The sequence below is a fragment of the Dichomitus squalens genome (genome assembly GCF_000275845.1).
Source record: "Dichomitus squalens LYAD-421 SS1 unplaced genomic scaffold DICSQscaffold_56, whole genome shotgun sequence".
NCBI lineage: Eukaryota > Fungi > Basidiomycota > Agaricomycetes > Polyporales > Polyporaceae > Dichomitus > Dichomitus squalens.
Window position 1 is genome coordinate 33,663 of NW_006766938.1, and position 25,021 is coordinate 58,683.

The 25,021-nt window shown below is 56.5% G+C and overlaps 9 protein-coding genes across 9 annotated transcripts; 4 read left to right on the forward strand and 5 right to left on the reverse strand.

The window, feature by feature from the left end:
• Positions 1 to 1,504: 1,504 nt before the first annotated feature.
• Positions 1,505 to 2,185, forward strand: DICSQDRAFT_69531 (uncharacterized protein; the record flags this gene model as incomplete). The annotated part of the gene is made up of 1 exon (XM_007369799.1): positions 1,505 to 2,185. One exon carries the CDS (start codon positions 1,505 to 1,507, stop codon positions 2,183 to 2,185), a length of 681 nt encoding a protein of 226 aa, XP_007369861.1.
• Positions 2,186 to 3,582: 1,397 nt separating this feature from the next.
• On the reverse strand, positions 3,583 to 4,630 carry DICSQDRAFT_69527 (uncharacterized protein; the record flags this gene model as incomplete). Its single annotated transcript, XM_007369800.1, has 2 exons — positions 3,583 to 3,948; positions 4,187 to 4,630. The coding sequence occupies 2 exons, from the start codon at positions 4,628 to 4,630 to the stop codon at positions 3,583 to 3,585; spliced, it is 810 nt and encodes a 269-aa protein (XP_007369862.1).
• Positions 4,631 to 5,648: 1,018 nt separating this feature from the next.
• DICSQDRAFT_140387 (uncharacterized protein) lies at positions 5,649 to 8,097 on the forward strand. Its single transcript, XM_007369801.1, has 5 exons — positions 5,649 to 6,005; positions 6,068 to 6,140; positions 6,198 to 6,361; positions 6,419 to 6,787; positions 6,846 to 8,097. The coding sequence occupies exons 1-5, from the start codon at positions 5,897 to 5,899 to the stop codon at positions 7,868 to 7,870; spliced, it is 1,740 nt and encodes a 579-aa protein (XP_007369863.1). The 5' UTR covers positions 5,649 to 5,896; the 3' UTR covers positions 7,871 to 8,097.
• Positions 8,098 to 10,586: 2,489 nt separating this feature from the next.
• DICSQDRAFT_174010 (uncharacterized protein) lies at positions 10,587 to 11,024 on the reverse strand (the record flags this gene model as incomplete). The annotated part of the gene is made up of 3 exons (XM_007369802.1): positions 10,587 to 10,611; positions 10,685 to 10,902; positions 10,959 to 11,024. The coding sequence occupies 3 exons, from the start codon at positions 11,022 to 11,024 to the stop codon at positions 10,587 to 10,589; spliced, it is 309 nt and encodes a 102-aa protein (XP_007369864.1).
• A 1,067-nt stretch (positions 11,025 to 12,091) lies between these two features.
• Positions 12,092 to 13,778, reverse strand: DICSQDRAFT_149819 (uncharacterized protein; the record flags this gene model as incomplete). Its single annotated transcript, XM_007369803.1, has 2 exons — positions 12,092 to 12,204; positions 12,266 to 13,778. The coding sequence occupies 2 exons, from the start codon at positions 13,776 to 13,778 to the stop codon at positions 12,092 to 12,094; spliced, it is 1,626 nt and encodes a 541-aa protein (XP_007369865.1).
• A 783-nt stretch (positions 13,779 to 14,561) lies between these two features.
• DICSQDRAFT_92324 (uncharacterized protein) lies at positions 14,562 to 16,200 on the reverse strand. The gene is made up of 9 exons (XM_007369804.1): positions 15,999 to 16,200; positions 15,907 to 15,934; positions 15,819 to 15,839; positions 15,671 to 15,760; positions 15,526 to 15,618; positions 15,266 to 15,474; positions 15,167 to 15,210; positions 14,988 to 15,107; positions 14,562 to 14,918 (listed from the first exon to the last, which is right to left on the reverse strand). The coding sequence occupies exons 1-9, from the start codon at positions 16,101 to 16,103 to the stop codon at positions 14,645 to 14,647; spliced, it is 984 nt and encodes a 327-aa protein (XP_007369866.1). The 5' UTR covers positions 16,104 to 16,200; the 3' UTR covers positions 14,562 to 14,644.
• Positions 16,201 to 17,061: 861 nt separating this feature from the next.
• Positions 17,062 to 19,495, forward strand: DICSQDRAFT_183237 (alpha/beta-hydrolase). Its single transcript, XM_007369805.1, has 4 exons — positions 17,062 to 17,548; positions 17,698 to 17,879; positions 17,931 to 18,351; positions 18,404 to 19,495. Exons 1-4 carry the CDS (start codon positions 17,140 to 17,142, stop codon positions 19,198 to 19,200), a joined length of 1,809 nt encoding a protein of 602 aa, XP_007369867.1. The 5' UTR covers positions 17,062 to 17,139; the 3' UTR covers positions 19,201 to 19,495.
• Positions 19,496 to 19,718: 223 nt separating this feature from the next.
• Positions 19,719 to 22,212, reverse strand: DICSQDRAFT_92331 (SWIRM-domain-containing protein). Its single transcript, XM_007369806.1, has 2 exons — positions 21,494 to 22,212; positions 19,719 to 21,433 (listed from the first exon to the last, which is right to left on the reverse strand). The coding sequence occupies exons 1-2, from the start codon at positions 22,175 to 22,177 to the stop codon at positions 19,943 to 19,945; spliced, it is 2,175 nt and encodes a 724-aa protein (XP_007369868.1). The 5' UTR covers positions 22,178 to 22,212; the 3' UTR covers positions 19,719 to 19,942.
• A 108-nt stretch (positions 22,213 to 22,320) lies between these two features.
• On the forward strand, positions 22,321 to 24,527 carry DICSQDRAFT_69530 (uncharacterized protein; the record flags this gene model as incomplete). The annotated part of the gene is made up of 2 exons (XM_007369807.1): positions 22,321 to 23,358; positions 23,412 to 24,527. The coding sequence occupies 2 exons, from the start codon at positions 22,321 to 22,323 to the stop codon at positions 24,525 to 24,527; spliced, it is 2,154 nt and encodes a 717-aa protein (XP_007369869.1).
• Between the last annotated feature and the right edge of the window lie 494 nt (positions 24,528 to 25,021).

Consider the following 25,021-nt stretch of genomic DNA (forward strand, 5'->3'; position numbering starts at 1 on the left):
GGGTTATGGGCTGCGAGAACTTAAGCGCCTCATAAGCGCCCCTGATTAGTCCCAGTTAGCGAGCGCTGGAAAGGCGTCTACTGACCCTTTGAGAGAGCGCTATGAGATTTCGAACAGACTCACCTACCCACAACGTGGTCGGAGCATGGATGGACACTGGGAGGACTCTGGGAAGCATGCATCGAGTATTGCAAAGGTTATCGATGAGCGTAATCTCAATGTGAGCCCTATTACCGTATGGGTTTTGGGCCCTAGAAAGCTATGGGTTATTGGGTACCAGGGGCCTATGGGTTATGGGGTCGAATTCCCCCTATCCCGACTTGGGAAAGCCAAAATCTTATGGGTTTCGGGAGTTTATGGGTTACCAGGGGTATGGGTTAGGAGGGTGTCGACTGTACTGGACGTCCTGCCTTCCTCCGATGGACTCGGAAGAAAGTGTTCCTCCTGTTGATCGAAACAAAAAAGCGCTTCGTATAAGAGATCCCTTTCCCGCAATGATGATATGTAGTGTTGACCGAGTGCCAAGAACAGTCGTCTTGCGTCGGGCCGGACCGACGTCCGGGCCATGATTTGAGGTTTCTTCGCGTCCGCTGGAAGGGGCGCAGTATACTACCCAAGAAGCCGAGCATATTCTTGCTGTGAAGGAAAGAGATGGGGGAAGGTGTCACAAGCGCAAGGTCGCGAGTAGGGCTAGTCAAGGTAGGCTTTCCCTCGTTCATGTACAGAGATGTCGGAGTTGCAACCTGGTGGAGGCACCTGCTCATGAGTGTCGCAACATATCAAGCAGCGCGTGTTCGGAAAAAACAAGGGACTGAGGTGCCGAGAATCCCCTACTCAAAGGACAACAAGAATCCTCACTGTAATTTCTAGCATTCGTCAGCGAAGTCGAAGGCGACTTTATACAGTTAGCTTACGATGCTGAAATTGGGTACTGGACCGGGCATGTTTCAAGCTCAAGAGCATAACTCTTGCGCCACTCGGATGATTCAACGGGCCAAGAAGTCAGAGGTGGCCTTGGGCGAGAAAGAGAAAGATCCATTTGGATCCTTCGGCAATGTCCGAGGAGGCGCTTGTGTGCTGGGAAGGAGCGCAATTAATGACGTTCTTTCGGCTGCCTTCAACTGTTCACCTTGAGCTATTCTCATGTCGTTCGAGGGTACAAGACTATCTAAACGTGCACGGCCGGACGATGACAGCGGAGGGACGCGATCGCTGGAAGATGTGGTGCAAGACAAGGAGTTCTGGCTCGAGGACGGAAACATCGTATTGATCGCTGGCAAGACTGCGTTCAAGATTTACCGAGGCCTCCTCGCGGCCCAGTCACTTGTCTTCTCCGACATGCTAGCTACTGCTCGTCCTGATGCAGAGCAGCTCTAAGATGGCTGTCCTGTGGTCCGTTTGTCCGACTCGCCTTTGGATCTAAGATATCTATCGCGTGTCCTGATACCCAAGACGAGCATCTCGTGAGTCTTACTATCCTCCGAGCACGTATGGAGTGCCGTTGATGTACCCATCTCCCAGCATATACTTGTCGCACGACGAGAATTGCTACACATTCGAACAGCTCTTCGCCTTGACACGCCTTGGGCACAAGTATCAGATGGATGTCGTCGAACGCCAAGCTGTTTCCTGCTTGAAGCTGCTCTTTACCGACGATTTCGAGCAGTGGAAAGATGGCAATGCTCCTTTCGAAACGAATTACGCACATGGAATCGGCGTTGTCCAGCTCGCGAGGCTAGCCAACAATCCTGGCATGTTGCCTGTGGCGCTGTATCTTTGTTCCTTAGATGCAAGTGTTCTCGCCCACGGTTGGACCCGCGCAGACGGAACGGTCGAACGTCTCGAACGGTGCATCGATGGTTACGGAATACTCCGAGAAGAAACCAGCACCGTTCTCGCTCGGATCTTCCAGTTCGCCAGTAGCTGGGAATGCACTGCCCCTAACTCCTGTGAAGTATGCCTGGCGGAATTCCATGCGCTGGCGAGCGCTTCTTCGGAGCGACACACCCTCTTGCATTCCTGGGAGGACATGTATGACGAGTGGACGGAGTCAAGCCATGTCACGCTCTGCACCGCATGCATGGAGGCTCTGTGTGAGCGGGAGAAAGAGCAGCGCTGCGCCATTTGGCGTAGGCTTCCTAAGATCTACGGCTTACCAGTTCCGGATGGCTGGGAAACAGCATAGACGACGTGAGTACCCAGTCTCCTACACTGCTCGCGTTCGCTGATAGATCGACCCGGGAAGCGACGGATCCCGCAAACCTATAGTGTGCACTTGGTTATGCAGCTGACCGTATTGTCTTTTCCGGTCCGTCCTCGATGTTTGGTGTTTTCTGTGCGCGACCACAGCGGCTCGTGTGGTAGTCGAGGCTATATATGAGCTACCAACGCTTGGTTAGCAGGGAGTACAGTCACAGCGCAAAGAAGTAACCGGTCGAACAGGTGAGCATTCGACATACCGCCTCGTGTCAATTCATCGCTGGCTTGTGCTCGTGGTTGGACACTGGCACGTCTGTCAGACCCAGGCAATATCATTTTCAATACCGATCGCCCTCCACGATATATACACGAGCGCCTCCAGACAGCGCGAACGGCAACCCAGGTCATGCGCGTCTTCTGGCTGTCTTTTATGGGGGTTTGAGTAATATCTGATCCGCTTTGGCGAAGACCAGCACAGGCGAGCTCCCCCTGCCTCCTACCATTTGTATCCGCAACCGGACACCGCCTACACCAACTCTGAGCAGGCCTGCCCGAAGAATCGATCGTTCCGGTGAACCACGCTCAATTCTGGGCTTCCATAGGTTTGATTGGAAGTCTGCAAGACGGCCGCTTTCAAAAGGTTCAGAGTTCGGCTCCCACCACTAAGTCCAATGCAAACGCAGACAAAATGAAGCAGAAATCTCTCATGTCTTTCTTCGGAGAGAGAGATCACGCAGACACCAAAGCACGGTGCCGCCTGCCGCCAACAAAACCAAAGCCAAGGCCTGCGATGACAGAAACCCCGGCTACCAGGACGAAGCCCCGCGACAAAGAGAATCTTCCCTCGTCGCCACTGTCTACGAAATAGGTGTATACACCCATGACTCAGGGCAGCTCCGATAGTTGTCTGGCATCGTCAGCGGGACGTATACTCGGACCTCCAAGGCCGGGAGCAGTTTACACGGGGTTCCTATAAAGTAGTGAATTTAGCGATCGTGATTACCAAACCGAGGTCTGAATCCCGCATTCCTGCTCATCTTTCGCTGCCCACGGCAAAGGACGGCGGCAACAGGATGTTGATACGGATGCTAAAGACTGTCGTCTCCGCTTGTCGCTTCAGCTCTAGGCTCTACACGAATCGATATCGATTCGCACGAAGGATGTCTGTGGAACGCTTCAATGCGGAGTCTCACCTACCATGTTCCTCCGTGCAGCACTATGAAGGACAACCAAACACACTCATGCGATATTGACATACACCGTGATCTATTGCACAATTTGTCGGCGAGTAGGCTACATCCCTTCGTCAGCGGAACAGACCCTCGACAAACCCTTCCGTACTTGCCCCAGTCGGATGCTATCCGGAAATACTATCAAGCTGCACTACGCATTGTCCGCGGCGTATAGCTGAAACTCCCACGGGAGGCGCTGCTGCGGGCCGCCTTCGTTGAACCAGATCCTGCGCAGACGACAGGTCGCGTATACCTTCACGTATGAGACATGTGACAAAGTTCCGCTGGGCACCTGTGTCCTCCCTCCGTTGTGGTTGTTAGCAGGAGAGAACGGAGATGATGGCTCCTCGTCATCCTCATCCGCGCGAGCGAGGGCACCAGACGAGAAATGGGGGAGGAGAGATGGCAAGTTCAGTGAAATCGTGGTCCATGATGTCAGGGGACGTGAAGAGGACGGTGGGAACGAAAGCGGGAGCAGGAGGAGGGGCAGAACCCCTAGCTTTAGCTTCGGTTGTTTCTGTGCAACCAGAGTGGAACAAGTCAGTGAACGAACAAGGAGCAGACAGAGGTGCTAACCAGAAGCCCGCCAATCCTGTCGAATCACGGCTTGCAGTACTTTACCAGTCATTCCCACAACACAGACAGCGACAAAGGTGCCATGACACTCAGTCGGATGACAGAATGAATTCATATCGAAACACGGTGTCTCTCCAGTAGCCAAGGACGTAATATGATTGAGGGGAAGAACGTCGCACCTGGAACGTAGAGCACCGCACGACTCCTTCTCGACCAGATCGATCCACCACCCCGACCTCAAATGCCCACTCTCTACCCATGTTCCGAACCTGCAAGTGCATCCAAGCATGCTTCAGGCCCAGATGCGCCCTGCTGCCCGCTTTCCCCGGCGCGGCCGGCGGACATCGTATGTATGTCGTACGCAGCGTTGGGGATTGTAAGTGCAAGACGGTTTGGTCAAGGGTGTAGTTTGGTGGTTGGGCTGTATCGTCCTCTAAGGCTGTCGCCGTGATTAGAGTCTGAGGCGGCGGAGGGACAGGCTGGGAGGTCGCATCATTCAGCAGGCAAATGACTGAGTCGGCAGGGAGGGTGCTGTCCGTGTGAGTTTGGAAAAGACCGAGAGGGTCGCTCCCGGTGGATGAGAACAAAGAGACGAGGCTGGGCTGGACAGACGATGAGAACATGGTGGACGTCGTGGACAGAGACAAGCAACGCGCGTCGACAGCAGTCACTGAACTCGACTCTTACCTCCACATCGAGGCCACCAGTGAACGTTGTGAGCCCTTGGCTTCTTAGCTGCCTCATTCGCTCACGACTACATGAACCGACGCTGAGTCTAGTCTGTTCTGGCTGACAACGAGCTATGTCTCTAGGTGCCACACTATGACTGGGGATCTCATTCTAGTGGTTTCGTGTCCTCGGCTTGATCATCCACCGGAATCATGTACAATACGTGTACACATCGTCAGATGGAGATACATATGGGTCAAGGAAAAGATCTTGTGTTACCTCGTGCTGCACATGGTTACGCCCGCATATTATCCAGATATCCTGGACAGAAAGGGTAAGGCTTTCGCGTCCACTCTCATTGCATAGCTGACCCTTTCCATGTTCTAGGCTGCTTCTTGGCCCACATCGCAGAATGGGCGGATCTCAATCGTTAAGCTCGTTAAGCTGGACGAGCGTACTTTTGTGTACTTACGTGTGCGAGCTCGCTTCCCAGTTCCAGCGGCCGTCTAGTGCCCGCTTCCTATAGTACGCCAGAGGCCCGAGGCCCTAGCCGTCCTGCTCCTGATGCCCCCTTGTTCTCTCTCTCTATAACGCAGGTATTCAAGCGTATTGATTAGCGAGCGAGAGGACTTCGTCGTCTCCCGAGGCTGGTGGTGCCACGCGCTCCCAGGGTCCGGCGCTATCAGCTGCTGGCCTTTTGTTCTCCTTTCCACGGAACCTTTCGGGCTGGGCATGTCACATCCATCCTCCGCTATCTATCTATCATTGTCGGATCGCAGCTTGACAATGGACAGAGTCCGGCAGCAACAAAGGACTTGTGAGACCTACTGGGTACCTCGATTCGTCGACAGTGAGCCCGACGCAACGTGCCATGTTGCATCACCGCAATCACACAGGTTACTCGCCCGGAGGCAGGTAGGCGACTATCTGTAGACGCTTTCCGCACGCTTTGACTTCGCCACGTTGCCTTCTAGTCGGAAATTAGCCCGTCCTCTGCTTTCGTGACACTGCCGCTTTGCCACGCGGCGTGTGGCCCATCCAGTTATGACATATGACTCTGCCTGGCTGTGGCACGGAGGCACAAAGCGGGTGCGGCGCACCCGCATATAAGCCTTCGTGGGCTAGTGGACCCTCCTAGGAAGTCATCCCAGACCAAATCCCTGCCTCTGCACGCCACTGCGTACCAACTGGTCGACATCTTGCGAGGCCTTCATACCACAATGATCATCTCCCGAAGCAGGACTCAAGCTAATCAAGCTTCGAGCAGTCTGCGAAGCTCTGCCCGACACCCCCAATATGACCGCCACCGCTCTCGTACACGTCGCCGATGTATGTTACCTATTGAACTAGCCGTCAGCAATACGAAAGATGACCCCGATTGTTGTCTGCAGTCACCGAATACATCAGAAGTGGAGCGAGAGCACTATTTGATGCCTTGAACACCCTCTCTGTGGCGTTCGCATCGTGAGCCACTCCGTCATAGCCTTCTATTGTTACATTTCTGATGGCTTTCTACGTCAGCATCGACAGCGGGATCAGTTCCCCCAGCGTGAGTCCTGCGATCAGATTCGTTCGGGAGCCCACTCCAGAAGGCGAGTTCTTCGACGTCGTCGAGGAGACGGGCGACGCTGGCTGTAACCAAGTCAATGGGGACACTGCCAACGATCCCGACGCGGAGCTCCAGAGTGAGCATCCTTTCTCTTGTCTTAGGACCAGCGATTCTAATTGTCTTCGTGCACTAGTCCAGCACCCCCAGCCTCTGGTCGCCTTGGGATCACAGCCACAGCCGCCGCCGACGGCGTCTGGCTCAAACGCCGCAGATGACAACAACGTTGTTGTGAACGGACTTGCGCTCGTACCCCTCCCAATTGCAAGACGCACTATCCGCAGGAGAGACGGAAGGGTTGTTACCCCACATCCACCATGGCAAATACCTCCGATGATCACCGTGAGTCGTTCCTTAGGCGATGCTCCCAACATGCGCCCCACCTCGCAGCGACGGCGTGTCCCGATACGACGTGAAGGGGCCTTTCATGAACGCTGGATGCCGATTGATTCGCCCGAGCGACGGCTAGTTGCGGGTCGAGACCCTTCCACGCTCTACGAGAATCGTACGTAACCGATCGTCAAGGCGTGTTGCGTACGTTCACTTACACCCCTCTTTCACAGTCGTTTGGGATGTACAGTGGGGCCCCATCCCCAGGCTCACCGATATCGCCGAAGACAGCAACGTCCGGCCTACCACCCAACAAGTATTAGATTACCTGAATCAACGATTCAGGTTTAATCGTCGTGCATACAATACCGCACTCGATGTCCTCTTCCCTCCGGAGGGCAGAGAAAGCCGGGATCCCGAGCTGATAGGTCGAGAACCCGCGTTCCAACGGGTGGCGCCCACAGCGCTCTGGCGCCAAGATTCAGATTGGGAAGGCGGCATCGTCCCCGTCGACCGCGAATGGGGCCCGTCTCAAGCAGACGACGCCGCGGATCCAGAAGCGGAGCCGTATGAACCGGACGAATACGAGGAGGACAACATGTCCGAATTCACCGACGAGGAGCTCTTAGCCATCTCCAGACACGTCACTGCGTGCCTCGCAGCGAGGCAAGGAGCCGTGCCCATCTCCGCCCAGCCTTCTGCCTCGTTGTACGCATCATCCTCCTCCTCGAGCCAGTTTACCTCGACATCGCTTCTGGGACCTTCTTCGATCACCCCTTCACCCTCTTCTCCGAGACGCAAGCGCTCGACCAGGGAGCACGGTGACTCCAGACTATCACGGAAGTTGTCCACTTCCATCGGCAGACCCTCCACGCGCAGACGGCTCACATCGAGCTCGAATTCTCGTGCGAAAGCCTCCGCGCTGCGTCTCGACAAGCGCAGCAAATCGCTGAAGTGGCTACGGGCGAAGACACGTCAGAACCTGAAGAAAGCTGCGCCCGCCGGTTTGCACGAGCTTTCCGACGATGCCTCCCTCGCCGGCCCCTCATCTCTGCATACGCTTGCGCATGCCCGTCGTCGGACACGTGCTTCAAGCTCAAGCGCCTCCCCTACGCGCACGTTTGGCGCAGAAAGTGCGTCCTCTCGACAGCTCCGTCCCCGGCCGAAGCGGTCACGCGATGAGGATGAAGACCGGGACGAAACCTCATCCAACCGCGACGACACCTCGCGTCGGAGCAAGAGATCGCGTAGGAACTGATGGTTCTGTGCGAGCCCTCTGTCTCTGTTCTAAACTCTTTGTTCGCCCTCGGCCGGTACTGTACAACATCTGGTACCCGTTTTCGTTAGACGGCGCGTTTCCATCTTCGAACTCTAAATCTGCGATGATGTAGTCTTAGTTTAATCGTGTGATATTCTGTGACGTGTACGCTTTGTATCATCTCGATAATTTGCCCGTCTCTGTGTAGGCAATGATGATTGATAACTCTCAGCACTAGGTCTGCAGACGAACCCAACTTTTGCAGACAATGTGATCGTTCATTGATCTGCATTCTCACAACGGATGAACTACAAGTACAGATCACTTTGCACAATACAGTTCCTTCGGGAATACTACAGGGCAGGGCCAAAGTGCGGTGAGGGTGCAGGTATCTCTGGGCGCAAAGAGACACGGCCGTCAGTTTCTACGTTGTTCTCTTTTAATCTTTGATGTTGGGAACGCGAACTAAGATGATATGTAGTCAACGTTTCAAGCGTCATAAGAGTGCCCAGAAAGTCAATGGCCTACCACCTAGGACTCAGACGCGGCGTCTTCCAGCCCCCTGGCAGTCCATAATGTATGCCACACAAGCGCATGACCTTCAAGTCCTGCGCCGTCCCACTTGTGAAGGCTGTCACCGAAGGTCCTTGTCGCTCTGTCATACGGCTAAGATGCACATGAGTATCCTATATCCGGTGCCAAATGGGGGTGCCTGAGCACGGACCGTAGCATGGGCGATATGCAGGGAGCCGCCTTCGCTCCCAGTATGATCGCGGGCAGCAATCAGATGTCCACATCGAGAGCAATAGACATCGTGGTGAACATTCTTGGGAATGTTCCCCTCCTTCAGCGATTCGACGATGAACTCAGGTGAGTGAACACCGCGCGTCAATGCCGTGTAAACCCTATGAAGCCATGTCCGTATCAATCTACTGCGCCTTGCATAAGTCCGTGAACGTGCGGATTTTGTTCTCTCCGGCGTCTACACTACCCGACCTGCCTAAACAGGCCATATCAGCCTACAGGACTACTCCATGACAGGGCGTCACGGCCTCACTGAAGGGGCGTTGGTTGACCACACGCGTACCCAGGTAGATGAGGTATGGATATGGGTGCCCGGGTACTTTCATGTCTGTATTTCAGCCCCTTTTGGTCCTCCCTGGAGATCCTGTACCCTGATTTGAACGGGAGGTACCATAGTCAAGGTGCAGTTGACATGCCTGAGTCAGTGCAGAGGCTTCGACATGCCTTGTGACACATCCTCGACGTATCTCATCAACGATATGCACATACGGCACTAGGAGCAACTCGAATCTGACCGCACACAATGTCGCAAGTCATGTATTAATTGGAAAGGGCCCAATTCACTTCTCATGCAGTGACTATGCTGTCCCTCATGCAAGCTATCTCCGCGGTAGAGACTACAACGAGGTCTGCAGACCCGAGGGTTATTCGCCCTTGCAGGTACGCAGACCTCCCTCTCCCCTAACCCACGTGATGATATGATCATACCTGATACCGATAGCCTCCCGCTTCCTCCCGCCTACTCTCCTCCCGCCTCCCCTCTTTTCCCGCCAGTTCCGACCGACCCCGACCCGCCATCGCCCGCTTTGCTTCTCGCCTTACCCGCCGTGCGCCCTCCCATTTCCTGCCTCCCGCCTTTTCTGGCCGTCCTCTCCGCTCCCACCTGTCCCGCCCTTTCCCGCGGTGCCGACCGTTGCCAGAGCGCAGGCTTCGTCGTTTTGAAGGTGTTTCGTAGAGTGCTTATCTTGATATAGTTTCAGGAACAATCGTCGCGCGCTCCGCGCACATGAAATACGGAGTGGAGAGATTCGGCTTGGCGAGGGATCGATCTAGAACGTGCGGTCGGGAATATGTGATTTGCAATACGTGATTTGCTTGGCTGTAGTGAAGCTCTTGCCCATGTTGTTGAGTAGTATTGACGTAGCACCCCCCAAAACATACTGATTTTGAGGATATGCCATAGAGCCCATAGCCCGATGGCCCTTCGCTAGCTAGTGTACAAAAAACTCCCCCTCCCCAACCTTGCGCTCCTCGCACGACTGAGCGCATCTTTCTTTGATGCGCTCATGATAACGTTGCTACGGTCGGTCGCCTCCTCGCGATCCCCGTCCCGCCGTCCCCCTCCCGACCCGCATCCCCCCGTCGTCCCCCTGTCCCGCCATCTGCGCTCCGATCCAAGTGCCGCCGTCCGTGTCCCGATCCGCTTTCCCCGCCCCCTTCCCGCTTCCTAGGTCCCGCCTTGCCTCCCGCCGTCGGCGCCCGCCTTCATGGTGTTTGGTGTGCCCGTGTACCTGTAAGTGGCCCTGTGTACCCGTAAGTTGCCCTGCACCGGATCTGGAGCCCCAAAGCTCATATCTTCCGCGCCGGCCCCTCGCCTATCATTTTCTGATGCGCCCATTCCCTTGGTGCCTCCTGTCCAGCGGCCACTGCGGCTCATCAGCCCTCTTACCCCTCGTCCGCCGGACAAGGGAGGTCTGCGTACCTGCAAGGGCAATTAACCCTCGGGTCTGCAGACCTCGTTGTAGGCTACTCCTCCGCGCACCATAAAAACTGGATGACTCTGAGTATGGCCGAGTCTACTGGATTCATTGCATGCTCACCCTTCAAGCTTCAAGTTGGGAATGCCGATGCCAGTCCAGCGAGCGGACTCAGCGGGGAGCTCTGCCATGCTTGTAACCATGATGTAGCCTGTTTAGGCAGGTCGGGTAGGGTAGACGCTGAGAGAAAAAAATCCGCACGTTCACGGACTTATGCAAGGCGCAGTAAAGATATGAGGCCAAATGTGCATACCAGTCAATTAACTCGGTCTCCTTGCCGCAGTGAGAACAAGCCTGAGGAGGAGCGTTCACGTATGTTCCGGCGACATTAGCCTCGTTGAAGTCCGTCTCGAGCAATGCAGTAAGGCGGTCTTTCTCATCCTCGCTGATCGTCCAGGAATAGACGGGGCGGTCGAGCTCATCGCGGAATGCAGCGAGCTTCACACCGCCAGGTGCGGCACGAGCAGACGACTGTTCAATTATTAGTATTTTAAATATAGGGATGTGGCGCAGAAGGGGGGGCATACGGTGACCGCGACAGCGAGGACATTGACCAAGACAGCGGCGATTATATAGCTTCGTTTGAAGGACATGTTGGCAGGTGTTGATAGGCAGAGCAGCAACGGCCAGAACGGTGTGAGTTACTCGTGCTCTTATACCGTACTTCATACTCCCTTGGAACCTCAACGAATTTGGATGCTTGGCAGGATGGTGCCAACCTAATCACGTAGTCTCTAGTCAATACTAGATGAGATGGGTCGCGTGTCCCGAAGGTCAAGTACGCGCCCTACAACCAGAGCAAGTGGATGCCTCCTTAGTAGCACCTAATGCAAAGGCCGTCGTGAGAGCGTGTAGCGCTTTCCCTGGGCCGGATCGCGCCCGTCTCGAAAGGTATATGTGCCTTCCGTTTCCCTGCTCGTTCAGCTCGCGATCGAGACCATTGCAGATATGTCAGCGCCACATTCGCGTCGAGATTGCCGAAGGACATCGAATGTAGGATGTCAGCGTTTGTTGAGAACACGGTCCTGTAAACATTTTTTGCCTAAGTAAGGCCTGTTGAGTTCGACCATATCCCATGTCTGGTAGTCGATACCGCATAGTAGTACTCGCCAGTGCTCTTTATGACTGTCAATACCGGCACCGGCCACGACCTTTACATGGCTTGCCAGATAGTACTCAGATCATCATGGGGCATGAAGACTAATCGTGACGTTGTCAGGGAAAAGATGTTTGGGGATAATGCCACGTCGTAGTGCAGGAGATTGACCGTCACGATAGGTGACAGCAGAGGACAGAGGAAAGGCGTCTTGGTCGGCACGACATCAATTCACACAGCATCGGAACTCCCGATATGGCAGGTATCGTCGTCGGGTGTACGGTCATCCTCCGAAGCATTTGAACCATTATCAGTATCCTAGACTGTTGCGTGCCAATAGTGAAAATCTCTCCGGGCCATGAACGTATGCACATCATTCTCAATATTGTCCACCCTTTTCTTGTCTTCGCGGAAACACATATCATCTATACTGGACTATCCTAATGTACCACTCGCAATAGTGTTCTTCAGGCTTTTCTAGTCGTTCCAGCATTGTGTGGCAAGATTCCACATATCCATGCATCCCTATCGCCGAACAAATGCACAGTGTCAAGAATACCCTAACTACAACACTAGACGGATGCCAGTATCCCGTCCAGCAGCCAGATCCGTCAGGTGTCTCATCCGCAACCGCGTCCGATACCTCCCGTTGCTGCAGCATCCAAGGCCGCGCGAACCTGCAACACACATCGATATCAGCACACAGTCCCTCACAGGCTGTGCTCAAGTTCGACTCACGGCAATAGTCATCCCCGTCCCGCATGACGATCCTACACACCGTCATCCTCGCCAGGTCCATCACGTCTTCCTCCAGCACAAATGCACAATTCACCACTCCCACCTCCTCGATCGGCTCTCCGATCCTCCCTTCCGGGATGTCGTCTACGGCGCACCGGCTTCGTACCCAGTCCACCAGCGCCCGGCCCTGTAGCATCCCGCACCATCTGAAGTCGATCTTCGTCAGGTGCGGGCACAGGCCCCTGGGACCATGGAGGAGCTGGATCGTCGCGTCCGAGATACTGGACTCGTGGAGCCGGAGTTCGCGCAGCGTTCCGCTCAGCGCGGCAAAGACCGCTGCGAACGTCTCTGGGGAGAGGTCGATGTCGTGCAGCTCGAGGAGCTCCAAGGGAGGTGCGGAGCGTTCTAGGAAGAGCAGGAGCGAAGGCCCGACGGGCTGCTGGCGGTAGCCGACGTCCTCCAACGAGCGGATGTGGAGGCGGCGGAGCGCGGGGGCGTGGATATGCGGGAGGAGTTCGTTGAGATCGGTGGGTCCGTAGCAGACAAGGGTATTGAGATTGGGGAGCGATACCGCGCGTTCGAGGTCGTCGTCGGGCAGTGGGACGAATGCGGCCTCGTAGGCGAGCGGCATGGTGAGCGCGAGCGACTTGAGTTGCGTGAGCTGTTCGAGGAGTTCTATGATGGACGCGGTTGAGAGCGGGCGGTGCGGATTGCTCTCGTAGATGTCCAGTGCAAGACTGGTGATGTGAGCGGGGAAAATAGGAAACCTTGGAATGACCGACGACGCATACTCGACCCTCGCGAGCCTCGGCGCACGCTCGTCGCTAAACCTTTCCGTGAGGATCGAGAGGTCGTTCACCCCGGCGTCCGCGCTGTCAATCGCCGCCGTCTTGATCGCGACGCTCCTCAGCTCAGGCAGCGGCCGGTCACATTGGCCGAGCACGAGCTCCGCATGCCTCAACGAGTCCGTCTCGACCCGCAACGACCGCCACTGCCCGCTCCTCTCGACCAGCAGCCCCATCAGCTGCCCGATCTGCCACTGCGGGATCCGCCAGCTCGCCGCGACCGTCACATGCAGGTCCGCCCCCCGCGCCATGCGCAGCCAGAACCGCGTCCGCTCGTGCACGTTCGCGTCGTCGCACCGCACGTACACATGCGCCCACACCTTCGGTGCACCCGCCGCCCGGCGCCACGCGGAGCACACGTGCGAGACGACGACGGGCGCGCGCGTCCAGCCGTCCTCGACGAGGAGCTCGAAGATCCTGATGAGCAGCTCCTCGGGCAGGCGCCGCGCGAGCGTGACGAGCCCACGGCAGCGCGCGATCGCCGCGCGGTGGCGCGCCTGCTCGTATCGCAAATCGCGCACTTGATTGAGCAGGGCCGCGATGCGCTCCTCTAGCCCTCCGATCTCGCGCTCGTGCGAGAGGATGGTGTCCTCTGCGGCTTGGACGACGTCCGGGGTCGGCTCGATGCGGAATTGCTGGCGTTCGGCGTCGGAGAACAACGTCGTCATCTATGGAATATCGGGGGACTCAGTATCTACTTTGTTCCCGGGCATTTTGAGACTGACCACCACACCTCTATATGTGTCCCGTTCATCGCCACCGCTCTAGTTTGCGTCTTACAGTGCTTTGCAAAAAAGATTGCAGACCGAAGCGCGCGATTTTTGTTTGTCCCTGCTTTGTTTCCTGTCGGCTACGGCGAGGATTCCTGTTTCGGACACCGGGGCGCTCACAAGGGCTCCGTTCGACAAGACCGTGCTTGAGTCTGAGCCCCATTTTCTGCTGCAAAAATGCACAAACACGTTCTTTGTCTCCACAATACAACTTTCTCAGTACTTCCGGTAGGTTTTCAACTGAATCATTGACCATGCTGCAAAGAGGCTTCCGGTATCGCAGGCGTTTCCCCGGGTGGCCAAATAGGACCAAACCGGAATTTGCGCGCTTCGGTCTGCAATCTTTTTTGCAAAGCACTGTAGGTCGACAATTGTTCTGGTAAGTTCGTGAGAGAGTGGGAACACAGATATCTACGACCGCTGGCAACGCTGATGAGTCAGCTCAACATAACTCCCCAAGCGCCCGTTTGCGATAACATGCATTGGCCATGCTGAGGATGTGCTGCCCAGCCCAGGAATTACAAGGCGACACGTAGGATGTGACACGATTTTGGCACGAGGCAAGGAGACTCCTTATGTGATAGCCGGGTACTGAGCGTCAGCAAGCCTTATGCCGGCGCCGATGTAGGAAAGTTCCAGAGCCTGGAAACTACGAGACCAGTTGTGGCATTCGGAATATGAGTGACACACGACGACACCACTTCATTCAAGACTGGTCAAGTACACCAAATTGAAACCCAGGATGACGAGAACACACGTCATCACTAACTCCTAGGAGTCCACTCGTACATCGGCAGGTCGAACAGCACCGTCCGCTTCATCCACAGCGGCAGAGCGCGGTAAATGGTCGGAGGCAGCGGGATCAGGATCGACGTCTGCCCGCGGTAGGCCTGGTAGTTCGCCCACGCCGCGTTCGTAGGCTTGCGCTCGCCGTGATCGTGCCCGGTGAGCGTGTCGTCCTCGGGGTACGCCATCTTGTAGAACCGCTGCGCCACGGGCTTCTCTGCTGTGGGCACCCCGGAGCCGAACAGGAGCAGTCTGGTGACGCACGGCCGGCACGCTGGTCAGTTCGCACGGGAGCGTGAGGGGAACGACGAGTCTACGTACATCATGGTGAACAGCGGGGAGACGAGCGAGCCAAGCAAGGCTGACCGAGCCCCCGAGTTGTGGGTGCCCCCCAGAGCGGGCGCGATCGAGAGCGTCCAGATGCCCCACCAGCATAAGATCCTTGGGAGGCATCCCATCAGCCTGACGGCGAACAGAAATGACAGGCCTGGGCCACTCACTCGCCGAAGTACGGAGGATGGCGGGACCACGCCCACAAACCAACCTGGATGCATGTGTGTCGATTAGAGCTCCCACATGTGTGCGCAGCAGGCACTTACGTCGATGGGCTTCTCTTTCGGGGGGTTGGTCGACTTGTAGCGGAACTTCTGTAGATCGGCAGCGGTCTCGATCGACCAACCGAAGGCCCAGATGATGATGCCGAGGATGTCGCTCGCCGTGCCGAACCCCGGGGCGACCCCCGCGGAGACTTTGGGCGAGTTGAGGATTGTGACGGGGAGGGACACCACCCAAACCCATAGGATCTGGCCTGCGTTGATCAACTCAGCAGCTGCGCAGCGGCGAGCATTGGCGCACTCACCGACCCAGAATCCGAAAAACTTGAAGAAATGGGACCTGATGTCGTCGAACCGGGTATCACTCCCGGTTTTAAGGACGCGGAACAGGAGAAATCCTGTAGATATCAGTCGGCCTAGGAGCTGTACACCAGCGTATTGAAGTCCCACCTGCGAGGCGGGCTGCCCACACCATGATGAATACGCTGGCCAATATGTTCCGCCCATGAAACTCTTGTCCCAGCAAGAGGGTCAATAGCGCTGCAGTTCAAGGTGAGCCATGTAAACCACTGTGCCGAGACAGGCATTGGATATGTACCGAGGATGAAGAAGTTCGAGCCTGTGCGGAGCGGAGATATGGTTAGTACGAACGCGCAGTACTCCAAAGGCTTGGGATAGACATTAACCTCCGGTGAAATCCGTAATCTTGTCGAACTACAACGTGATTACACACAGGTGTTAGTCAACCCAGTCCAAGTCGGAGATTTATAACGTGTACCTGAAACGTCCATGCGATGGCAAAACCCGTGAGCTGGTACCCCACCGTGACCAACAGCGTGATGGCAAGGTAGTAGCCGTCGAGAACGTTTACCGGGGAACCCATATCGTCGAGGCTGATGGTGTTCCGAGAGAGAGGAGGGTGAGAGGTTGACTGTCGTCTATATATCCATCGAGACCGGGCCCGCCGCAGAATCAAAGCGAAGCAGCCGTCGTCGACATCGTGGGCATATCACGATCATGGCTTGACCATTCGATGTGCTGAACCCATGTAAATCATGGTCGAAACGAACTCCGCTTGAAGTAATTCGAGATATGGTAGAAATATGCAGGCTAACTTCTGCTTGCTCAATGCTCAGTCAGTCTTGGATGTACTGTTCAAAATGGCTTGTGATGGACCTGATGTATGTCCATCTAGGAATCATTCGGAATGCGCGGGGTATAGTGAATGGTTGATTCGCAGGCTATATCCGATATATAATCTTTTGCATGGTTCAAAGGGTTTGGTACAATGGGGCCTTAAGTAATGCTATCGAATTTTGGGTTGCTGGATAAATACCAATGTAACACAATTGTTTCAATCATGCGAAAGATGATATCGGAAATTACTTGCGAATTAATCATTCACTATACCCTCTGCATTGTGAATGGTTTCTACATGGATACACACCAGGTCTGTAACAAAACATCTTGAACAATTCATCTGTAATTGGCTGGTCTGTACAGTTCTCCCATACCTCAAGTGATTGCTTGTAAGCAAGTCTTATTTGAACGACTAAGCATACCGAAGGGTCAGCCATCATGATATGCCGACGTGCGAGGCGAGACGTGTGGACATTTGCGGTCATCTTCTGAGCTCGATCGGAGGCTGTGCCCAGAAGGCGCCTCGTCGCAGCCAGTCGTGCCAGCGACCAGGAGATATTTGCGTGTGTTTGCGTTGTGGCGGCATAAGGCCTGTGAGTGACGTCAAGGGCACACTGGGTAGGGTCTAGCAGTCTCCATCTCGGTCTGTCTATTTCTGCCCGCGTCAAGTCGGCGCACACGGCCCTTTTCTACCTCCCACTCCCTCGCCTTTCTCCCCACGACCCCACGTCCACGACGACGTCCACGACTGCTCCTCTGGCGACCTAGGCCCCGCAACAATGCCTCCCAAGAAACGCTACACTTACCAGGCGGACATGCCCTACGCCCGGCAACCGCTCAAGGCCTTCTATGTCTTCCAGAGACTGTTCACATCCATAGTCATGTGTGCCTGGTGGGCCGTCTACTACAGCATCATGCCACGCAGTCGCCGCCCCCGACCGTCCTGGACACTCAAGTGCGTTCTCTCTGTCAACTTTACCCGGCGCATATACAAGGTCACGGAGCTCGCCGGCGTCACATGGGGTACACGCGACCCCGACAAGGAGTGCAGCGGGAAGAGCCTCAAGTACACGCGCTTCGAGTGGGTGCCTCCTCTTCCGGAGGATTTGCGTACAGGCGTCATTGCGGACCCACAGGTTCCGTTCAGACGCGTAGGGTGCTTCGTGTGGCCGAAGGAGCGTCCAAAGAGTAAGTCCTGTTATTTGAACCAGGGATAGACTTGACCCGTACCCGTACCCGCACGGGTAGACACCTGGATTCGAGGCGGGTTTACCCGATCCGTGTCCATCCCTACTGCTCTTCTCGGTTATTCATGATGCTCACGCGCAAACACCAAGTCATCCCTGCCTGCGTGGATGACAAGTCCTCCCCGGCTCCCTCACAAAATCCTCTGATGGACCTCGAGGAGTCCGTAGGAGACGTACCATTGATTGGTATATTCTTGCACGGTGGCGGCTACTGCCATATGTCCGCGCATGAGAACGCACCCACCTCCCAAATACCTGCACGACTAATCAAGGTACGTCCAATGTATACCCAGTAGCCGCTTCTAGCACTGATCTCCGCGTAGGATAAGGCGTTCACAGAAATCCACTCCGTGGAATATCGACTCCTTCAACACGCCCCGTTCCCCGCGGCCGTGCAAGATGCAGCGGCCGTGTACGCTCACATAGTTCGCCGTCATCAACGACTTTCTGTCGTGGGAAGCGGCAAGTCAAGCTCCCAGTCTTCCGGCGGCACCTCTCAAAATGGCCACGTGGAATACCTGACCGTAGACGGAAACTATGGCCAGCGCGTCAAGGACAAGAGAGAGAATGCCGAGATCCACGCACGATTGTCTGAAGTGATTGCCAATACCCACTGCAAGATTGTGCTCATCGGAGACAGTGCAGGCGGGAACCTCGTCCTCGCCCTGGCGCGCTGGATTCGCGATGAGGGTGTCCTCCCTCCCCCAGACGGTCTCCTCCTGCTTTCTCCGTCCTGTGATCCATGTAAGCCAACCCTCTTCCATCGTCCCCATCGTATCGCTCATCGCCCCTACAGCACACGCCTTCCCCGAGTCGCCTTCATCCTACGTCCCACGTCCGCATGCCGAAACCGACTACCTCGTAGATACCCCCGAGCCCCGTGCGCTCCTCCAGCGCACCTTCCTCGGCCACAACCCGCTCGAGACGATGCACTCCCCGTACGTCTCCCCCGCTTCGCAACGCGTCCTCACCGCGTTCTATGGCGACGCGTTCGCCGCGTCGGTCGCGGACCTGACCATCGCTCAGCTCAACGACGACCACCGCCAGTTTCTACGCACGATGGCGAGCGCCCCAGCAACGCCTCTGCCGATGATGTCGCGCGACAATTCGACGGCGTACGGGTTCGGGGACACCACCGCGCCGCTCGTCGTCGGGCCCCCGGAGATTACCCCCACGAACACGATAGGGACCGTTTCTTCCGGGCGGGGACGCGTGAACGGCAAAAGCAGCGTGAACGGCAGCGGCAACGACACCGGCAACGACAGTGACACAGGCAACAGCAGCGGGGACGAGGACGGGCCCCCGCACGGGCACAGGCGCAGCCCCACGAGCCTCGCGCACCCGATGATCGGGTCGCCGCGCGGGCTGAGCCTGTTCACCGAGTTCCCGCGGACGTGTGTGGTGCTCGGGGACGCGGAGCGGCTGGAGCGCGAGGTGACCAAGCTCGTAGGTGCGATGGAGCGCGACGGGACGGAGGTGCACACGATCTGGGTCAAGGACGCGCCGCACGACGTGCTGCAGATGAAGTGGTGGGACGAGCGCGTGCGGGACACGGTGTGGAAGCAGGTCGAGGAGTGGGTCGCGACAGTGTAGAGATTCACCGGCACTGGCAGATGCCTGCGTCGCGTGTGGGTGTGGACGTCTGCGGCTGCGGCTGTTGAGGGTTTGCGGGAAGATGGAACGGACTTTCGCCTGAAGAGCTTGGCACGCTAGACGTGGGGGCTGGATAACATGGACGCGCTGCTCTGCTGGTTTGCTTGGCTTCATACTATACTCTGGTTTGGATATACCTCTCTATATTCATTTGTACTAACATGACTGTCGATCTTACACACGCTTGTATCGTTTGCGCTTGAGCCGCATCGCCTATTCCACCGTAAGGCATCATAGTCCGGTGTATCTGGCGTGCAGCAACGATGGGTCAGAACCTAGATGATTTGGGAGAAGCTCCCGAGCTTGTTTGCGTCACGAATCCTGCCTATTAGCTCGGGCACACCTGCTCTTGTTCCAGGGACATGTTCAGCTGAGCTGCGTTTGGATGTATGGAGGGAACAGGTCACAGTAGATGTAACGCATCTGAGCTGTTCCTTCCGCCAAGGAAGCGATCACGAGCCGAATTCAAGGTGTGTCAATTCTGCGTGTTCCCTTACGGAAACGTATCTGAAAGCATAACCCTGTCACAGGATTTCCTGGGACGCCGCTACACAACATTATGGATAATCTGACAAGCAAGGATTTACAAATAAGGGTCACTAGCAATACGGACATCAGACAGCGAGGAGACGGAAAATAAGTCATCGTAGGTAGACATGGATAGCGCACCACCGTTCGCTGCTCAGCCCAGCGCAGCCACATTTGCCCCTTCACCCACAGGCCCCAATCCTCCCTCCATCGGCGCACCTCCTTGCACCTCAGTGACGCGCGTTCCTTGCGTGCTGTTGGCGAGTACAGCTTGCGCTTGGCCCGCGGCGGCAGCAAGTCCAGGACCGGGATTCTGGCTATGCTTCGCGAGCTCGGACTTGACGTGGTCGAGCATGCGCCTCAAGTTGATCCGCTCGTTGACGAGCGCGACGCGAGCGGTCTCCAAGCTCTTGCGCTCTTCCTCGAGCAGCTCCTCCAGCTCCTCGAACTGCGCCGTCTTCAGCTCGAGCTTCGTGAGCGTGAGCTTGATGAGCGACGCGAGTGTCGACCGGATCTGGTTGTCTTCCGCGTCAGCGAGTGCACCAGCGGCCTTCGACGCGGACTTGAGCGCAAGCTCAGCGGCGCGGACGACCCTCGAGTGCGGGATCGTCTTGGTCGCCTTTTGTGCGACGGCCTCGCTCGTGGCCACAGAGTCGACTTGCATGTCGTCGGGCTGCGTGTCCGATGGCGCAGGAGCCTCTGGCCTCTCGGCGCCCTCCTTCGGCTGGTCCTCCTGCATCCTCTCCTTATCCTTCTTCTCTTCGCCCTCCACGGTGCTCTCTTCCTCTTTCTTCTCCCCATCCTCTGTGTCCTTCTTCTCGCCGTCCGTCAGCTCGTGCAACGCAGTCTTCGCCGCCTCCGCGGCGAGTCCTGGGCTAACGACACCCGCAAGGAAGGCGACGACGCTCATTACGGGGTTGTCAGCTTGCTCGAACGGCACGCGCGCGAAGCGGAGTGGTCCCATGTCGCCCTCCGCGGCGACGTAGGGATCTTCAATGGGGAGTTGGAGGAACTTGCGAATGCACTGCTGAGCGGACCGCGTGCCGACGTGCTCTTCAATTGCTGACCAGTCGTCGTCGTACAGCTCCACACCCTCCAGCAATAGCAGTATCTCCTGGTCTGTCCAGTCATCGTCCACGCCGCCTCCAGCAACCTGATGCACGCCATTGGCGCCACTTGCCGACGTGAGCTTGACGAAGTCGCCGCTGAACATGTTCGAGGGGAAGCGACCATCGAGGTAACACGGGGGGCACAGCTCGAAGTTCTTGACTTTGAGCGAGTGATACCGAACTGGCGTGCAGTCAACACCGCACGTGTCGCACTGATACTTGATGGTTGTCGGGTTGTCTCCAGAGATCCCGTTGGGCGCAGACGCGCCGTTAGCGAGCTTGGCCGCCTCCTCGGCCGGGATAGGGCGCGATGACTTGGCGGATGTTTGATATATGGACGATCGGAGCTCGAGAGAGGCGGGTGTAGGAATGGAACCGGCCTTCGCGGAGCCGTTGACACCGGTAGCAGCTTGACCTTCGGGTTTTGGTCGAGTTCCGGGGTGAAGGGATTGGAGACCGCGAGGAGTGTCGAGGATGACGCGGAAATGACCAGTGAAAGGGGGTGCGAGGGCGGCAGGTCGTTGGTCGGGATCGATCTGGCATGAGATAGTGTAGGAATACGCATATATGCTGAGGATACGACGACTATAACATACCTGATAATTTATGAGTCCCCATTGCTCGAGGAACGCGTGTACGCGCATGATTGCGCAGACATCTCCGGCCAGATTCCGTCTGCATGCGGTGACAGTGAGGTACTCCGACGGCCTCAGACGATATGTGTTGATCATGAAGTCGCGGTAGTCTTTGTAAATTGCGGGGGTCTTCGATCTGTGTCGCGAGTTGAAGAACTCGGGCAACGCCCTCCGTTCGACGGGATGGATTTTGGACATATCAAACCACGCGGCATACGAAGGTATGATGACTTCGTGTGTCTGAGCGGCAAGGTACTTGCGAGCTTGTTCCTCAAGCCGTAGTCGCGTAGCCTCGAGCTGGGCCGGATCCTCGTCGTCGTTCTCTTCTGCGGACTCGGCCTCCTCGTCCGCCGCGTCCGCGCCCTCCGCCATGGACACATCCCCGCTGTCATCTCCACCCTCTCCATCGCCTTCAGCTTTCAGAAGTCGCGCGGGGACCGCGCTTGCAGGCTCCGTGGACGCCGCAGCAGCCGGGGCGGGCGGGAGGTTTCCGACGTCGCCACCTTGGATTGGTTCGAATTCGCTCCGCTTGCCGGCCGCGTTTTCAGGGTCGACAGGAGTCACGCCCTGGTTCACCGTAAGTCGTATGCGCTTAGTCTCTGAGGGATTGGGTGCTGGAGATGCTGTCCGTTTCGGAGAGGACATGTCGGAAAGAGAGGATGGTGGTCAGGACCAAGCGGCAGAGCGCCCGAATTGTTGTCGAGCGCCCAAATCTCTGTAGACAACCACGACGTGAACCCTCCTCGACCTCGGGGCCCTCGCCGGCGACGACAGCTGGACCTTGGTTCATGGCATCATGGGTGCTTGCACACCCGCCATGGCACTCGCTCGCTCGGGTCCGCATCCGCTGGGATACGCTTGTCAAAGCCGGCGGGTGGACTAGACCCGGCAGACACTTCCTCAACACTCCTACGCTCTCTCTCCGCATCGACTTGGACGAAGAGACCCCCTCCATGCGGCAGATCAAAGCATATCCATACCCTTCAGCCCCTCCCGACTCGTCTCTGTTCGAAGAAGCCACGGACGAATACGCCACCGCTGCATTGACCGAAAGCGAGGCTACACTCTTTGACATACCCGCAGGAGCCCCTCCATGTACGCTTCTGAAGTGTCTTGTTAAAGCACAAAGATATGAGGACGCGGAGCGCGTGTATACCGAACTTGTGGCCTTGGGTATCGAGATCAACCCCCACCCTGTCTATCACTTCATCGCCAGGAGGACCCTCTCTACGCCTGGACTCGCTTCACAGAAACGATTGGACACTTTCATGAAGTGGTGGTCGTTGGTTCCTGCCAGCTCAGAAATAGACTGTTCGCGCTCCGTTGGTTTCATCCTCACGGAGCTACTCAGGAAGGACCACTCGCCCGATATCCCACTTATCGCCAGCTTCGCTCTCCTCGCTGCTTCTAAGGGATATGCCATCCAAGTCGGTCTGGACTCCATTCGACGAATTGCCCGCTATGCCCCGTCGGATTTCACCACCCGCTTCCTAGAGGAGTTCTGCGTCACCACTTGGAATTACGAGACAAAAGCAAAGCAGACGCGTCAGGAGCCTCCGAGCCGACGTGCTCTGGATTTGATCCAGAGTCAATTCCGGATATGGTACAATGCGGCAGTGTCTTCCCTCGTTGATTCGGGAAAGCACCGTTCCGCCTTGCAGCTCCTTAAGCTGGCCCATTCGCGCAAGCTCTCGATCAAGCAGGGTACGTACGAACACATCGTGTCCGTATTCCAAGCCCATGGCTACCGGGATGCTGTCCACGCAGTGCAACAGATGAACAGAGGGATGAGCTCCAGTTCTGGCAATCACGAGACATCCGACCTGGTGAGGACAGGCTACTAGCTACTCAAGTCAAACCGCTGACATGGTCTACGTAGCCCACGGAGTTCTCCGCACCCCAAGACATATCCACGATTTATCTTCCACTTCGCGGGCACGGCACTGAGCTCGCCAAGTCTGCACGGTCTATAAAGCGGGCATTCCAGGCAGGGATCCTCGTTCCTGCAATACAACTCACAGAGGTCATTACGGTCTTCCTTCAATCCGACAGGAAATCCGCTCTCCGTCGCCTCCGCAACCTGGCCTATCGTTCCGGACCGTCTGCCATCTCGACGTGGGCGCTTGCGGAGATGACCTTTTACGCTAACCGCAATTACTTCCAATCGCTCCTGCACGTCTTCGAGCAGCACTTCGACCACGTCGGCGTCCCCCCTGAAATTTTTGACCCCATCCACTTCTCCGAGCAGCGCCACGATCTGACCAAAGTCAAGGTGCCAGCCGTCGCCCTCCAGCAGATAGGCCCTGTGCCCTCAATTTATCGTCGGTTGCCCCCGTCCAAGGAGCACACCTACCTTCTATGGCGAATGGCGGTTAAGCATGCCAAGCGTCCTGCTAGCGCGGCGAGACTTTACCGCGCCTTTGTGAACGTTATTACTGAGACTCGGAGCATTCCTCGGAACGTCTACCCGCTTCCCCGTCTTCCCTCTCCCGTTATGCCACCCGCAGAGGGCCAGAACATGGAGTACCTGCGGCCGATGCCACCTCGTATACTGTACGATGCGCGTTACTTCGACGTCTTCGTCAACAAGTTCTTCTCCTACGGCTTCATCTCGTACGCAACCCGTGTCATAGTCGACATGTTCTGCCTCGGCTTCGCGCCACACATCCGAACGCGCGATGCGTTCATGAAAGGGCTTATGTTCAAGCCGGGCCAGGCAGCTGTGGAGCGCCGACTGCAGTATTGGCAAAAAACCGTCGACCGCGCCATTGCACAAGCTCAGAACCTACCTGGACGTAGTGCCTCTCCGGAGCAGCTTCGCGGGCGCATGCTCAGTTTCTTCTTCCGCGCAACGATCAGGAGGCTTATGCAAGACGGGAGGCGCCAGGAGGCGATCTATGTTGCACAGCACCTGACCCAGGTGGCCTCTGCTAGATCAGAGCTCAAGAATGTTTTGAAGCGGGACCTGGGGTTGCGCCAGAAGTCAGAAACTTGACGTGCTGGTCTTCCGCCGTCGCGCTTCCCTTCGATGGTCACTCGGGCCGACAAGTTGACGCCGCGTTTCAGCTAACCCTGTCGCATCGTTCCACTCAACCAGATCCTTCGTGCCCCTGCGCGACGTATACACATTCGCCGTGGTTTGGCAGAAACGGTCCGACCATCCTAATTGGTGATCGAATCAGTGGCCTGCATCTGTTTAGACTGACCTCCCTCGCACAACCCCGACCCCTGCGCGGTCCGACGGGAACACCTGCCGCGCCAAGGGTAGTCAGCCTGCCTCCGCCTCATGTCGCTGGTCAAGCAGGGCGACCTACAGTTACCGGTAGTGACAGAGCGAGGAGCTGAGCCTTAGGCCTTTGTGTCCCATCCCTTCACCAGCACACCCGGTGCCAGCTGCAGTTTTCTATTGCGTAGTTGACACCTGTTACCGGTGTGTTTCGCTCTAATTTCCCCACATTGAGTCACGCTGACAGGCCACAAGTATCTGTA